Genomic DNA, 16071 nt, shown 5'->3' on the forward strand with positions numbered 1-16071 from the left:
ACAGTATTCCTTAGATGTACAGACTTTGCCACAGTGCTGAACCGGTGAATTACTTTCTTGAAGATTCCAAAATCCCTAACACAGGATAAGAAAGAATGCCTTCTGACGAGGAATAGGCGAGTGATTTCCTCAAACCTTTATCTTCTACTAAACCCCAAAGCCAAATGAATGGTTTCTGTTCTGAGCTGGACATCCGACTACAGATGGAGTTTCTTAACACCTCGTTTTTCTTAATTAGTGAGGTAGTCCAGAAAGAAAGAACAATTAATTTTCCCCTTTTTTGCTCTTTTCCTCATGACACATGTATATATTGCAACTGTTGTCATTAAGATTGTGAGAGCCACCGGCGTGGCTCAGTCGGTTAAGGCGCTGCCTGCTGGTCTGAAGTTGCGCTCGGGCGCGGGTTCGATCCCGCTAGGGCTGATTATCTGGTTGGGTTTTTCCGAGGTTTTCCCCAACCGTAAGGTGAATGGCAGATAATCTAGGGCGAATCCTCGACCTCATCTCGCCAAATACCATCTCGCTATCACCAATCTCATCGACGCTAAATAACCTAGTAGTTGATAAAGCGTCGTTACATAACCAACTAAATAAAAAAGATTGTGAAGTCCAACACTTTTCTTAGGGATTGCTTTACCCACGTAGTTTGTATATGTTAACCTTTTCACTCTTGATCTTTTAGCATTGTTCCTAAGATACATTTTGTCGTGAAGTTGACGCTTTATTCCTTTTACGGCCTCGTGTATTCTGTCTTATATGATACTGTTATTAAGTACAGAATGATCAAACTAAACATTAATGTACCAAACTGCTAACAATAAGCCTCAGGCTGATGTGTAAGCCTTCGGGTCCCTCCACTGTAAAAAAACTGCTAACAATCAATAATTAGTCTGTACAGGCTCGTAAATCCCGCCAGATATTGCAGGCAGAATTAATATTGTTAGCACAGAGTCGCCAATCTGGAAGCTTCGTTGTTCCGTGTTGATAAAGGAGTTATAGTTCCTTTCAACACCGAATAACAAGATTGACCACCTCAAATAAAGCATAAGGAATATAAGTAATTAGTTTGTTCCAACACCAACATATGTAGCGTGCTTTATACATTACGAATCGATAAGAAAAATAAAATTGACAAAGATGTGGACTTAGATCCTTTCAACAACGAACGATTCAATCATATTGGCAGCCCTGTTCTTATGAATATGTTGTTTAATCAACTGTCCGAAGAAGGTCTGAATCCCACAAGTGACAATCACCACTTATGAGGCAACTAGAATATATCAGCCAGAACCTCAATCAGAGGCATTTATGAATATAATAGTTGTTAATTTTCAAGCTTCTTGGAAGTGTATTGTATAGCGAGGTCATGTTATAATACATTTCTAGTGGATAATTTCATAGCAAATAATACAGTTTACTGTGAAAATAAAACTACTTCTCATGATGACCGTAGTATCATATTTACCAATCAATGAACAGGCTACGTCATGTTACCATGACAACAAATGTTAACAAGTTTATTCACACAAGTCGCGTACAAAGAGTTGCACTATAAAGGTTTGGAATAAAAGTTTTATTGTATTCAGACATGGATATTCAGTATGTTTATACTAAGAAGAGATCAGAGTTCGGGCGTCAATGCCTGTTTGCAGATGATGGTCCTAAAACAATGGATAACGTTTTGCCAAACAAGGAATTTTTTAACGAATACATATATAAGAATCCTGTAAATCGCAGCACACAATGTAGTAGTATCCTTGCTGAACATGAGGTAACTCCCTTAAAATAGGAAGAAAAACTTTCTACTTTCCGTAATGTATTTCTAGAATGAAACCGAAAATTAAATATTTGTGCGTGACAAAATATAGAATCGATAAAGGACAGTTCATATTACTGTAATTATGTGTGCGTTAATTATAAGCATGCAGGAATTGAGGCATTCTTAATTCATTTACAATTTTATTGTAACGTTCAACTCCGTTAACATAAATTATAAGTAATGTGTACAGCACGCTATACTTTAGAATATCACCTATGTAAGCCTACTTATTTACAAAGACTGCAAATTAAAAATAAGTGAAAAAATATGTTCTTATTATGGTACAAGAGTAGGTAAATAAAAAAGAACATATAAAACAGATGTTTCTTGCACCTATAATAAATAATTCAATAATGCAGCAACGACATAGGCTATGTACTTATGCAATGTTCTGAACAGCAAAATAATGTAACTTCACTAATTTCACCTAAGTAAAAGTGAAATTACAAAATAACTTCATTAAAACTATGGAACTTAAAATAACCTGTATCTACAGCCAACAAACCCTACTATTTACAGAAATTACGGTATAATATTTAGAGTAACATTGTTTTATTAGAAAATATTCAAAAGTCGCTAAAAAAATTATATCATAATTCTGTGTTGTTTGAGTAAAGGAAAATACTTACTTACTTACTTACTGGCTTTTAAGGAACCCGGAGGTTCATTGCCGCTCTCACATAAGCCTGCCATTGGTCTCTATCCTGAGCAAGATTAATCCAGTCTCTACCATCATATCCCATCTCCCTCAAATCCGTTTTAATATTATCTTTCCATCTACGTCTCGGCCTCCCCAAAGGTCTTTTTCCCTCCAGCCTCCCAAATAACACTCTATATGCATTTCTGGATTCGCCCATACATGCTACATGCCCTGCCCATCTCAAACGTCTGGATTTAATGTTCCTAATTATGTCAGGTGAAGAATACATGCGTGCAGTTCTGTGTTGTATAACTTCTCCATTCTCCTGTAACTTCATCCCTCTTAGCCCTAAATATTTTCCTTAGCACCTTATTCTCAAACACCCTTTTTCCTTAGCACCTTATTCTCAAACACCCTTAACCTATGTTCCTCAAAGTGAGAGTCCAAGTTTCACAACCATAAAGGACAACCAGTAATATAACTGTTTTATAAATTCCAACTTTCAGATTTTTTGACAGCAGACTGGATGATATTATCAAAATTGCAGCTGAGCAGAGCATAGGTTATTATGAAACTAAGAAAAAGAAACCGTTGTTTGATGAAGATTGTTGCATGGCAAAATTGAAATTCTTACAGGATCCAGTTGAGATGAATAGAGATAATTATTTCAATAAAAGACGGGAAGCAAATCGTACATTTAGGAATAAAAAGAGAGATTACTTGAAGCAAAAAATGAATGAGGTAGAAACAAATAGTAAAAATAAAAACATTAGAGATTTATATAAGGGCATAAAGGAATTTAAGAATGGATATCAGGCAAGGGTAAACGTGATCCAGGATGAGAATAGTGACTAGCTTGCAGATTCTCATTCAATCCTGAACAGAAGGAAAAACTATTTTGGGCAATTACTAAATATACATAGGCCAAATAGAAATGATCGGGACGAAATTGAAATACAAACTGCTGAGCCATTTATACCTAAACCAACACTTTCTAAAGTCGAAATTGCGATAGAAAATCTGAAAAATTATAAGTTTCCAGGTATCGATCAAATTCCAGCAGAACTAATATAAGAGGGTGGAAGCGCATTATCTAACGAAATTTATAAGCTTGTACTTGCTATTTGGGAAAAGGAAATTGTATCAGAACAATGGAAGGAGTCCATAATCGTACCTATAAGTAATAAAAATGAGTTTTGAGATAAATTAAAATTAAACTTCGAATTCTTATTGCAAATAATTTTCTACACAAAACACAGCAAATGCTAAGTTAGTATTCTTTTAATTTTTGCAAACTCACTTGTATAATGTAACTTCTGTGTTCTTCTGGGGAACAAAATTCCATCTAAACAAAACAATGACAACCCTATTTACCCGACCACGACAGAATTGCTAATCTTACAGTTTTGACGAGTCATGAGAAAAAGTTTAGAACGGAATTAACCAAATTTCTCAATATTCATACTTCAGCTTAAATAATGAACTGTTATGCTTGTAAATTAATCTACTGACTGCCGGTATTTATGAATAAATCTTTATTATATACTTACTTTCCATAATCTATGACTTGTTCAACATCTGAAATCTACAAAGCTAATGTAAGATCCATGAAATACAATAAATGAAATTAAATTCTTTCTCTCAGCCTCTGTGCATGAAAAATTGCATGTTTGTACTGATACAATTTTCATCATAGGATTCGTATCTGCCTGTCATGTTTTACAAAGACTGTAACAATGTCGTAAAGTTTATAATTGTTCTTCCTTAGACGCATATTGTCAAGTGAGATGTACTGCCTGATAATAAAAGTACATATCCGCCAGAGCCTCAATCAGAGGTAATATATTATGTATGCACGAGTATATTACACGCACGCGCACGCACGCACGCACACACACACAGAGTCGCTCGTTTGTTTATTTTTTTCCTTCTTTCCTTCCTTCCATTTATTTATTTATTTATTTATTTATTTATTTATTTATTTATTTATTTATTTATTTATTTATTTATTTATTTATTTATTTATTTATTTATTTATTTATTTATTCTTTCCTTCCTTCTTTCCTTCCATTCTTTCATTCCTTCATTAATTCATTTATTTATCTATTTTTTTTTTATTTATTTTGCAGACTTTCTAGTACTGGTGTCTATGTCGAACTTGTTTGGTGTGTGTATATGGGTTGGTCTAAGTTGGGGTGTAGTCGTAAATAAAACAGTACCAAGGCGCTTTGCGAAAGTTTATCATCATCATCATCATCATCATCATCATCATCATCATCATCATCATCATTATTAATATTAAATTATTGTTATTATTATTAAGCTTATTATTATTATTATTATTATTATTATTATTATTATTATTATTAGTCTACTAATAAGTAATGCAGCTGCTACTACACATACTACTAATTCATCTTATAAAATACAAAATTGAGTAAGATGCAAGTAAGACATTTATTATTAAAAAAAAAAATAAAAATAAAAAAGCAGGTTACAAAAACAATATCATGGTTGCACCTTGGTGTGCCCTGACACTACTACTCCCTGGCTCCAAAGTAAAAAGTATGACATGTTTCTGTATCAAAGTTGGTTTTACTTTGTCATACTGCTACATAATGTTGAAGCGTTGTTATACTCCTTTTCGCCTTTTATCTGATCTAGCCATCAGGAAGAAACCCATCTACAGTATATTGTAGCCATTCTCAAGCTGGATATCTTTGTTCAATAATTATTTTCTTTTCAGTTAAATACAATCAGAGCTCAATATGATCAGCATGGAATGAATCATACTGAAGGGGGATGGCCACGTGAAGTTAATCCAGCAGATGAAGAACAAACACTGAGGTTTAGGAAAAAGATTGAGAAAGATGAGATGTACATCCATACTATCTTGCAGCTTACACATGTAAGAAAAACTATTATAAGATTAAGAACTTTATTATATAGTAAAACACCCCTATTTATAACATGTTTGTTAAGCTCTCTAAGAAACACTGCTCCAGAAGTGGTTAATTTGTATTTATCCAAATGAGACCATATTTCACAGTTGGCAGGCTGTTGAACTGTCAGAAACACGTTTAACACATACAAAATGGTAAACATAATTATTTTTATTAAATAGAGTTCTTGGCTTTCCAATGGATGGAGAAATTTACCTACTGTGCATGTTCAGAAGTGCAACCTGGTGACACGGGAGAGTGCACAAATAATGTTTACTTTGTGAATATGCTTCATGTTAAAACTGAATCAACTTTCATTTTAATTTAACAAGATCAGATGCTGCAAAATAATCTTTCAAGCAATGTAAATAGGTAATAATTATTCATCTTTATTGAAATGACATTAACCAATTTTTCAGGCAATGGAACATTGCATCCTACAAAACAATGCTGTTAATATTTACGAAGAATATTTTGAAGGTGTGGAGCCAACAGCACTTATGGAGAGATGTTCAGCAAGAACAGTCAATGTTTATCGCGATCCGAACACAATAAAAAGGCCTGTTACACATTTGTCGTGGTCTCCAGATGGCGGAACTAAGTTAGCAGTTTCACACTGTAACTTAGAATTCCAACGAACACCTCAAGATTTATCAACTTTCTCCTACATTTGGGAAGTAGGTGAGTTGTACTATAGTCTATAACTAGAGACAGGATTTTCATGCACTATCAAAATCGTAAAATATGCATGCATTCATGCACTATCAAATGGCCAAATATGCGCAATGAAGGAAAAAAAACACTGAAAATATGCACTATCAAAATTGAAACTTACATTTTATTTTCGAATGGCACAATGTACTACTAACAGTTTTTCCAAATTTCTAAGATATTCTTTTCCCGTGACCCACTGTGCCACAAGATCTCTTCTCGAACATTTAATCAGGGGCATTACAACACTTGACACATCGCCACAGAACACAAATACAGTAGCTAATTCACAAAACACCTGTACACTTAGCTTATACAGACCTTCTACCTATCTGCATTTCCAAATTAAAGACATGTTAGGGGAAGCATGTTAGTGCTATTGTCGCCAAACTACAAAGTATGGGAGGGAGCAGAAGAGGCAGCCTTCTAATAATTAATTTTAGCCTCAGGGTAAGACTTGTATAGAACAGGAGTGTGGAATTCCAGTGTGACAATACAATGAGAGGATTAGCTGGTATGGTTCAAAGTCCTCAGGTAGAAACCCTGCAAACTGTTAGCATTTCACTTATATTTTTCAGTACATATATTCAAATATTGTAAGCTCAGAAATACCAAACTCTACGAAGCAACATTTTATAAAATGTAGTATCATGCGATTTAATATAAAATATGCAATGAATATGCCATTAGGAAAGTTCAGGATAACACAGAGGGTTTGGAATTGAACGGGTTACATCAGCTTCTTGTCTATGCGGATGACATGAATATGTTAGGAGAAAATCCACAAACGATTGGGGAAAATGCGGAAATTCTACTTGAAGCAAGTAAAGCAATAAGGTTGGAAGTAAATCCCGAAAAGACTAAGTATATGATTATGTCTCGTGATGAGAATATTGTACGAAATGGAACTACAAAAATTGGAGATTTATTCCTCGAAGAGATGGAAAAATTCAAATATCTTGGAGCAACAGTAACAAATGTAAATGACACTCGGGAGCAAATTAAACGCAGAATAAATATGGAAAATGCCTGTTATTATTCGGTTGAGAAGCTTTTGTCATCTAGTCTGCTGTCAAAAAATCTGAAAGTTAGAATTTATAAAACAGTTATATTACCGGTTGTTCTGTATGGCTGTGAAACTTGGACTCTCACTCTGAGAGAGGAACATAGGTTAAGGATGTTTGAGAATGAAGTTCTTAGGAAAATATTTGGGGCTAAGCGGGATGAAGTTACAGGAGAATGGAGAAAGTTACATAATGCAGAGCTGCACGCATTGTATTCTTCACCTGACATAATCAGGAACATTAAATCCAGACGTTTGAGATGGGCAGGGCATGTAGCGCGTATGGGCAAATCCAGAAATGCATATAGAATGTTAATTGGGAGGCCGGAGGGGAAAATACCTTCGGGGAGGCCGAGACGTAGATGGGAAGACAATATTAAAACGGATTTGAGGGAGGTGGGATATGATGGTAGAGACTGGATTAATCTTGCTTAGGATAGGGACCAATGGCAGGCATATGTGAGGGCGACAATGAACCTCCGGGTTCCTTAAAAGCCAATAAGTAAGTAAGTAAGTAAGTTATAACCGAAATGGTGTTTGAGAATAAGGTTTTTAGGACAATATTTGGGGCTATGAGAGATGAAGTTACAAGAGAATGGAGAAAGTTACAAAACACAGAACTGCACGCATTGTATTTTTCACCTGACATAATTAGGAACGTTAAATCCAGATGTTTGAGATAGGCAGGGCATGTAGCACGTATGGGCGAATCCAGAAATGCATATAGAGTGTTAGTTGGGAGGCCGGAGGGAAAAAGACCTTTGGGGAGGCCGAGACATAGATGGGAGGACAATATTAAAATGGATTTGAGGGAGGTGGGATATGATGATGAAGCCTGGATTAATCTTGCAAAGGATAAGGACCGATGGCGGGCTTATGTGAGGGCGGCAATGAACCTGCTGGTTCCTTAAAAACCATTTGTAAGTAAGTAAATATGCAATGAAATTATAAAAATGGACGTAATATGCAACATAAACCTCAAAATATGCATTATTATACTTAAAATCTAAAAAACATGCATTATGCATGAATTTATCACTAAAAAGACCAAAACATGCAAATATGCACGGAAAAAGTATACATATATTTCGAATCTCTAAGCCATAAAATAGATATTTACAAAGTTTGAGAATTGTAGCAAGATTATATAAAAACATGCATTTGCATGGAAATCCTGTCTCTATCTATAACTAAAAAAGAAAGCTTTATGCCTACATATATAGTTACAGTCATGGACAGAGAAAAGAGCAGGAATGGAAATTCTGACCACAATGCTGAGTTACACGAACAGAATCTTAAGAACTTGTAGAATTATTGCTGCCAGTCAAGACAGTTCCCTGCCATTATAATTATGTCCATTGTATCCTCCAGTGACGGATCGGTCTTCCACCTCCTTAACGTGGACATAGCACTTCAATAAGGTAAAGTTCGCGAAAAATTCATCACACAAAAGGCAGTGATTACCAATTAGCTAAAGACTGAGACTCCCATCCTTCAAAAATCAAGCTAAGAACCCCCTTTTTAATTTTGATATCTGTATGGTAATTACATGAACTATTCAACAAGATCATCGCCGAGGAAGAAATACCAGAAGATTGGGGGCGAAGCTTGATTATATTATTACACAAAAAAGGAACCAGAGACAACATAAATAACTACCGACCAATCAGCTTGTCCTCAAACCTCTACAAACTATTTACGAAGATTCTAAGTAAAAGGTTAGAAAAAATATCGGTTGACAACCAACCAACAGAACAAGCCTGTTTCAGGTCCGGTTACAGCACCATCGACCACCTCCAAACTATGTGTCAACTAACAGAAAAGATACAGGAGTTCCAACAGCCAATCTACATCGCCTTCATAGATTATAACAAAGCCTTTGACTCCGTGGAGCATGGAAGTGTGTTACAGGCTTTAAAACAACAAGGCATCCCCATCAAGTACATAAGATTGCTAGGGAAAATATACAAAACCAGCTCAGCAAAAGTAAGAACAGAAAGAGATGGTGAATGGTTCCAAATAAAAAGAGGTGTGAAGCAAGGAGACCCTCTATCACCAAAACTATTTACAAGCGTGATGGAACACAAATTTAGGAAACTGAAATGGGAACACACACATGGACTAAATATAGATGGGTGGAAACTGACACACCTCAGATTTGCAGATGACATAACTCTGATAGCAAGATCAGCAAAAATGCTAGAGGAAATGATCATTGAAGTGGACAAAGTGAGCAGCGCAGTAGGACTCACAATGAATCCCACAAAAACAAAAGTTATGACCAATGGAACACAAGACCCTATTCAAATTCAACAATCACCACTTGAGTATGTGCAGCAGTACGTGTACCTCAGGCAAAGCATCTCCCTAAACAAGAACACAGAGAATGAAATCAAACGCAGAATAGGACTGGCATGGGACAAATTTTGGTGGCTCAAATTCCTACTCATGGACAAACGGCAAAAAGCAAGTACGAAAGCTGAAATCCTAGACAAATGTGTCATGCCGACATTATTCTATGGCTGTCAAACGTGGTCCTTGACAGAAAAACAGAAAAAACAGCTACAAGTTTGTCAAAGGAGAATGGAAAGGAAGATCCTAAATGTTTCACTAAGAGACAGACTCAGAAACGAGGAAATAAGAAGAAGGACAAAAATGCGCGATGTGGTAGTAAGGGCAGAAAACCTAAAATGGAAGTGGGGCGGCCATGTAGCACGTATGGATCACTAGAAATGGACAAATCGCATCACAATGTGGGACCCAAGAGAAGAACGACGGCACGTGGGACAACAAAAAACCAGATGGGCGGACTACTTCAGAACCAGAGCGGGAAGTCAATGGTCGAGAGTGGCACGAGACAGAGAAGTATGGAGGCAGCTGGCACCAAACATGAATCAACAAGCACCAGATAGTACAGAAAGTCAACGACAGTGAGTGTAATTCGTGTGAAGTGATATGAGGAAGTGTGGGAGATGAGTATGGTAGAAATGATCGAAGAGGGAAGTCAGGAACAGTGAAACGAAGAAATATCAGTAATATGACCAAGCTCCCAAGGACTCGCTCACCTTAGGAGTCTACTTATGAGCAATTCCCTGTGACAACAGGAGGCCCTTGCCCTTACGGGATGTGTAGGGCTAAATTTATGGTAATTACATAATGAGTAGCAATTTCTTGGAGAAAATGCGAGATAGCCTATAGTAAGTAAAAATATACCATAGAATGAAAATTATTTACTCTTACTTTAGAAAAAAACACTAATTTTATACACTTAACTTATACATTATTAATGGACGAAATGTAACATATCAAGCAGCTGCTCATCTTAAATGTGATGGGGAAGAATGTATACTGGGCCTATTCTAGGTGAAGGTCCACCTTGACTATAAATTAGGTGAAAAAGCTTTGTTCCACATGTTTGTGCAAAAAAAAGTTCGAAATTTCTTTATATGAAGAACAAGTACACAGTAAAATTAATCAGCTCAATGTTGTTTCAGATTTGAGACTGAGACTAAAAGTAAGAAATGTTGAACTGTATGTAGAAGCGATTGTTCGGGTCAAAAATAGCCATAGGTAGTCATTTTCAATATTAACCTTTAAGGTAACGATGCGAATATATTTTATACATACTGATATTTATTATGTTGAAGATAAAATTGAGATAGTGATAAAAAATTACGATTATGGGCAAGCCCAGTTGAAGGCGAAAGCCTCACTAATATTCTAACACAGACATTTCTGAGTCCGCTGACATTCTTTGAAAAATGTTTTCATCATCACAAGTCATGTCAACAAATACAACTTGCTCTTTTGCAGACAGAGTTGTTAATTGTACAGCACCATATTCAAAAGCTATCTTTTATCCCTGAGTTTTCAGAATGTGATGCAGGGAAGTAATTTGTCTGAGCTATTTGTTAAATCACTGTTCTTATGTTTGAAATCATACAGCAGTCTTTTCTGCTGAACCTTACCTCTGCTAAGAATTCGACCCATAAGCTCAATTTTCTTGAAATAGGAACTTTTTTTAATACAAGCCACCAAAGACATTATGATTCTTTTTAACGGTTCAATGCCGGCCCAGGTCGATGACATTTAAGTGTACTTAAATGCGACAGGCTCATGTCACTAGATTTAGTGGCATGTAAAAGAACTCCTGCAGGGCCAAACTCCGGCACACCAGTGATGCTGTTATAACTTCTGCAGTTGCGAGCATCGTTAAATAAACCATATTTAAAATTAAATTCTTTTTAACACAAGTCACTACAGACAATATAAAAAGGTTAGCACTGACACACTTTTGCCACATTTTAATTTTTTCTCTTCGCTTCTTGCACTTAAATACACACAAACATAGACACATAACACCAACCCCAACATTGGTGTTAGGTTACGTGTACCAGAATGTTAAATAATTATGTTACTTCTAGTCACGTATCTATGCATGCATTATCGACTTTTCGTGAAAAACGTTCAAATAAAGGTCACATGGTCATTTGATTGCTGCAATCAACAACTTTTCGCTAAATAACTAAATACATAAATAAAAGTAAATACGTACATAAATAAATAAGCAGATAAATGAAAAAATGAATGAATGAATGAATGAATGAATGAATGAATGAATGAATGAATGAATGAATGAATGAATGAATGAATGAATGAATGATTAAACGAACTAATTAATTAATTATTAATGGACAGTTAGAATTTTATAGATTCCAAATAGGACCACTTGTGTTTATAGATTTCAAAACTGAATTAGAACCAACCATTTGGGTGGTAAAATTCGATCTTTTTTGGCATTATGAAAAAATCAATAGATACAAGATATTGCACCAATTTTTACTGAACCAGTAGAGTAAGATAAATTACCCCAACTTTCATTACCACATTTTAATGACAACATTAATAACTGGGCCAACTTTATAGTTACCAGTACTGGTACATTTCTTTCACTGGTAGGAAACAATTCATTGCTTTCTAAAAATAATATGTATGTTTCATTGTATATTGTCATGTGTTTATGGCGATGCAAGAAAGGTTATTCACTGTATTTCTTTCAGTGAAGAATGGGTACAACACTTCTTGGAATTTGTTAACTGAACAGTATCAAAATTAAAATTCGTTATCAATATTCATATAGATAACATACCGTATCTAATGAAACATAGTTTAATTTCTAATGAAAATGTGGCTCAATTCAAACAACTGCTTGACACCACCAAAAGTAACTTAAAAGTAGTAAAACCAAACGAGAGTAGAAATTACATACTTGCTTGGCTACTACAAACAACAGGCCGAACAGAGTAGTAAACCTAGAGGTGAAACATAAAAGAGAATTAAGATTATTTTTTTATTTGTTATATTTTAACAACTCTTATCAAATGCTAGGTTTCTTGTGTCGATAAAATTGGTGATAGCTAGAATGTATCTGGTGAGATGAATCCGAGAATTCTCCATGGGATTATTTGACATTCGCCTTACAGTTGGAAAAAACTCCAGGGAAGGGAAGGAAAACTCCGATCAAGTAGTACGTAAGCTTAAGTGCCACAGATCTTGAGTCCAACTCATTACCAACTGAGCTACATCACTAGTAGTTAACCTAAAGGCTTAAGCCTAGTTCACCACTATGGAGTAACAGGATGTCAGACCGTGAAGCAAGCAGGCCAGGGTTCAAATATTGGTTGGGACAAGTTACCTGGTTGGGATTTTTACGAGGTTTTCCCCCAAACAATTTAAGCAGAATTGCTAAGTAACTTTAGACATTGGACCTCGAACTCATTTTGCTATCATTAACACTGGACTGTGTTTGTACAAGAGTGCGAATGTTTGACGACAAATATCATTCACAGAACATACGTGATAATCACAATAAGCCTCAAGCTGCAGTGCAAGCTTTCAGGCCCCTCCTCCGTACAAAGAAAACAGCTTAAGCCTTGATGAATGTGTGTCCCCCCCCCCAAATTAAAAATGTTCTCTTACATGCATCTCACAGTTCAACTTCAGGTGATACAAGAAAAGTATCATGAAAACGACATTAAGTAAAGTAAAGGTGCAGAGAAAAGTGGCCCACTTCTTGTATGAAGGTATCAGTCAGGGGATTTGCGATGTAGAGAAGTTGTATAACTAATATAAATAAATTGTAATCTGTTTCCATGTTACTATACTTTTGCCACATATTTTCATAGTGTAATGTAGTGATAATTAGTAGAATTTTCATCCAGAATAACCAGGTACTGGTATAGATATCAGGAAACAGTGGCTGCATTATGGCCAGAACCTCAAATACAGCATTTAACATTCATCATCATCGTCATCATCATCATCAGCACTACAATTTGGCTTCTCAGACAACAGCCTTCCACCTTGTTGCATCTATAGCCATATTTTTCCATCTTCTTATTCCTATAACCATTAAATCTGATATCTCCTCTTCTTAGGTCTTCTCTTTCTCCTCCTGTTGTGTAACCTGTCTTTTAACATCTTGGGCATGCTTGTTTCTGACATTTATTCTAGGTGTCCCAACAATCTTAATTTTTTAGATTTTCTTTCGATCAAATTATTTAACTTAACATTGTACTGTATTCTCCATTAATTATTATCTCTGACAGGGCCAAATATCCTGAGTAGGCCTAATATTTTCCACTCGAAACATCTGAGGTCATTTCTATTATCTTTTTTTAGAGTCCAGACCTTATCAGTAAGTTACTTATACCAGTACTACCAGCCAAACAGCATTCTGAATACCTGTATCTTTATTTTTGTGCATTCAGCATTTCGTATATGCCTAGGTACGAAAATTACGTTACGGATTATATGATATTGCCAATTAACTATTAATTCTACCCTTTCATTGCAATAGAATCTAAGGGAGTCTACTGAAATATTTTGTGCAAGTTGTAAAGTAGCTTTTCCCCACACAGGGATTAAACCATTAAAATGGAGGCATTAAAATCATTAAAATGTTTTTTTGTCACAGAGAATCCGAATAAACCTCAGCTAACATTGAAACCGACAGTTCCAATTGTGTGCTTGGAATATAATCCCAAGGATATAAACTGTTTGGTCAGTGGTATGTTCAGCGGACAAGTTGCTTTCTGGGATGTGAGGAAAGGTTCAACACCTGTCGATGTAAGTGTTCTGGAACCAAGTCATAGAGACCCTGTGTACAATGTTTTGTGGATAAACTCGAAGTCAGGAACTGAGTTTTTCTCTTCTTCTACTGACGGACAGGTAATTTACTCACAAAGATGACGACATTAGAATTAGATTTTATTTCTCTGTAATTTTATGAAGTAAGCATAAAAAAATTTTCCACATTTATTTCACTTGCATATTTCAACATTTGACACTGGATTTAAATGCACTAAAAGCTAAGAATAGCAACCAGTGTACTACAGTGGATATATTGTGTTGCGGAAGGGTTTTCAGGTCTGGTCCAGAAGACTTCGAAATTCAACAATATGTCAACTGAGTCACATAGAATGGAGTAAATCGTGTATTGCCATGTAAGTGGCGAATAAGGCCGTCACATACTCAGTCCGGGTTCAAGTCTCAGTCAGGCCTGGGGTTTTTCATTTTTGTTGTTATTGTTTAGTCAACTGCCCAGAGACAGGTTTGAACCTCACAAGTGACACCGATAAAGCATCACTCTGGAGATAATAGGGTAGAGTGGCCAGTCTCTCTTCCCCTCCATTGCATACATCACTGACTAGTTACATATTACACTAGACATCAGTATAATTCCGTCTGATCTCCATTCCATTACCATGTACTATCATATATTATCATATATTATATAACGTCTTTGTATCATTCCGTAGTATTCCCCAAATGCCACCTGGCGATGCATGGAGGGGGCTAGTCTAGGGACAAGTGGGGTTGCCTGCTCGACACTTGGATACACAGCAAAGCTTAATGTAGCTAGCTGGTGTGTGTTGGGAATACACCTAGCTCGAGAGCAAGCATAATAGATCTTCTAAGTCGCAGCACTGGGTCAATGTTTGAAATAATAGATTTTCGCAATCACAATAAATGCGAAATGTGTCCAAATGCTGTCAAAATAAGTAATTTTGTGTTAAAACGCACTATTGTACTGTAGTATATTACTGAAGTCTTTTAATCTGCGATAAAAAACGAAATTGAGTGCAAAAGGAGAAATGTACGTTTTTCTGCAAAGTAAGAATTAAATAAACATTTATGAGACATTTTTGTGTTTTTCTAAAAAGAAACCAGAATCTATCTAAAGGCCCAATTCACATACAGGTTTATCTCGAGTTTTAAACTGATCTTTCTGGTGCTGGTACCGGTAGTAGAATATTGGCTGCCTATGTGATCTCTTTAGGTCAATGTTCACGCTAATAAACAAGTTGTGTGTGATAGTGGGCGATTGTGATTGAGTAGGGTAACAATATGGGTCGAGATAAAATCACACCATATATTTTGGCACATTGCTTAATGTTCACAATTTTACTGTAATTTTATATGTTTCTTTACTTGTATATTATTGTCAATATTTGCAATTGAAAATTCTAGAAAATGTACCTGTTCCCAATACATTGATGAAATTGAATTAAAGATGTTCCATCCTAAAATGCTACAAAATGCTAAATTTGATTTTTGAAGTGCTGAAGTTTCAATTTTAAGTTGCTATAATTTACTATCTATAGTCATTGTACCTCCCTCCCAATTCATAATACAATACAAAAAGTAATGAGTATAAATAAATGGAAATGTTTTCTTAACCCCTTCAGGCCTGGTGTACATTATAATGTACATTGTTTCTTTTTTTTCTTTTTTGGAATGTTTTCGATACTTTAAAATATTTTGAAAAATTCAGTGTGATAAAAATGGAGAATATTATTTTTGAAACATTTCTATACCTGAATTAAAAATAAAA

The 16071-nt window shown here is 35.5% G+C and overlaps 1 protein-coding gene across 1 annotated transcript in view; it reads left to right on the plus strand.

Annotated features, from left to right (window-relative positions):
* Positions 1–1543: 1543 nt before the first annotated feature.
* Positions 1544–16071, plus strand: part of Dnai2 (dynein, axonemal, intermediate chain 2) — a 41851-nt gene continuing 27323 nt past the window's right edge. The window contains exons 1-4 of the mRNA XM_069845475.1: positions 1544–1771; positions 5206–5367; positions 5821–6082; positions 14152–14405. Of these exons, the coding sequence (XP_069701576.1) occupies positions 1589–1771; positions 5206–5367; positions 5821–6082; positions 14152–14405 (861 nt within the window). The 5' untranslated portion in view covers positions 1544–1588. The remainder of the gene's footprint in view (positions 1772–5205; positions 5368–5820; positions 6083–14151; positions 14406–16071) is intronic.

Source organism: Periplaneta americana, chromosome 14 (genome assembly GCF_040183065.1).
Source record: "Periplaneta americana isolate PAMFEO1 chromosome 14, P.americana_PAMFEO1_priV1, whole genome shotgun sequence".
Classification (NCBI taxonomy): Eukaryota; Metazoa; Arthropoda; class Insecta; order Blattodea; family Blattidae; genus Periplaneta; species Periplaneta americana.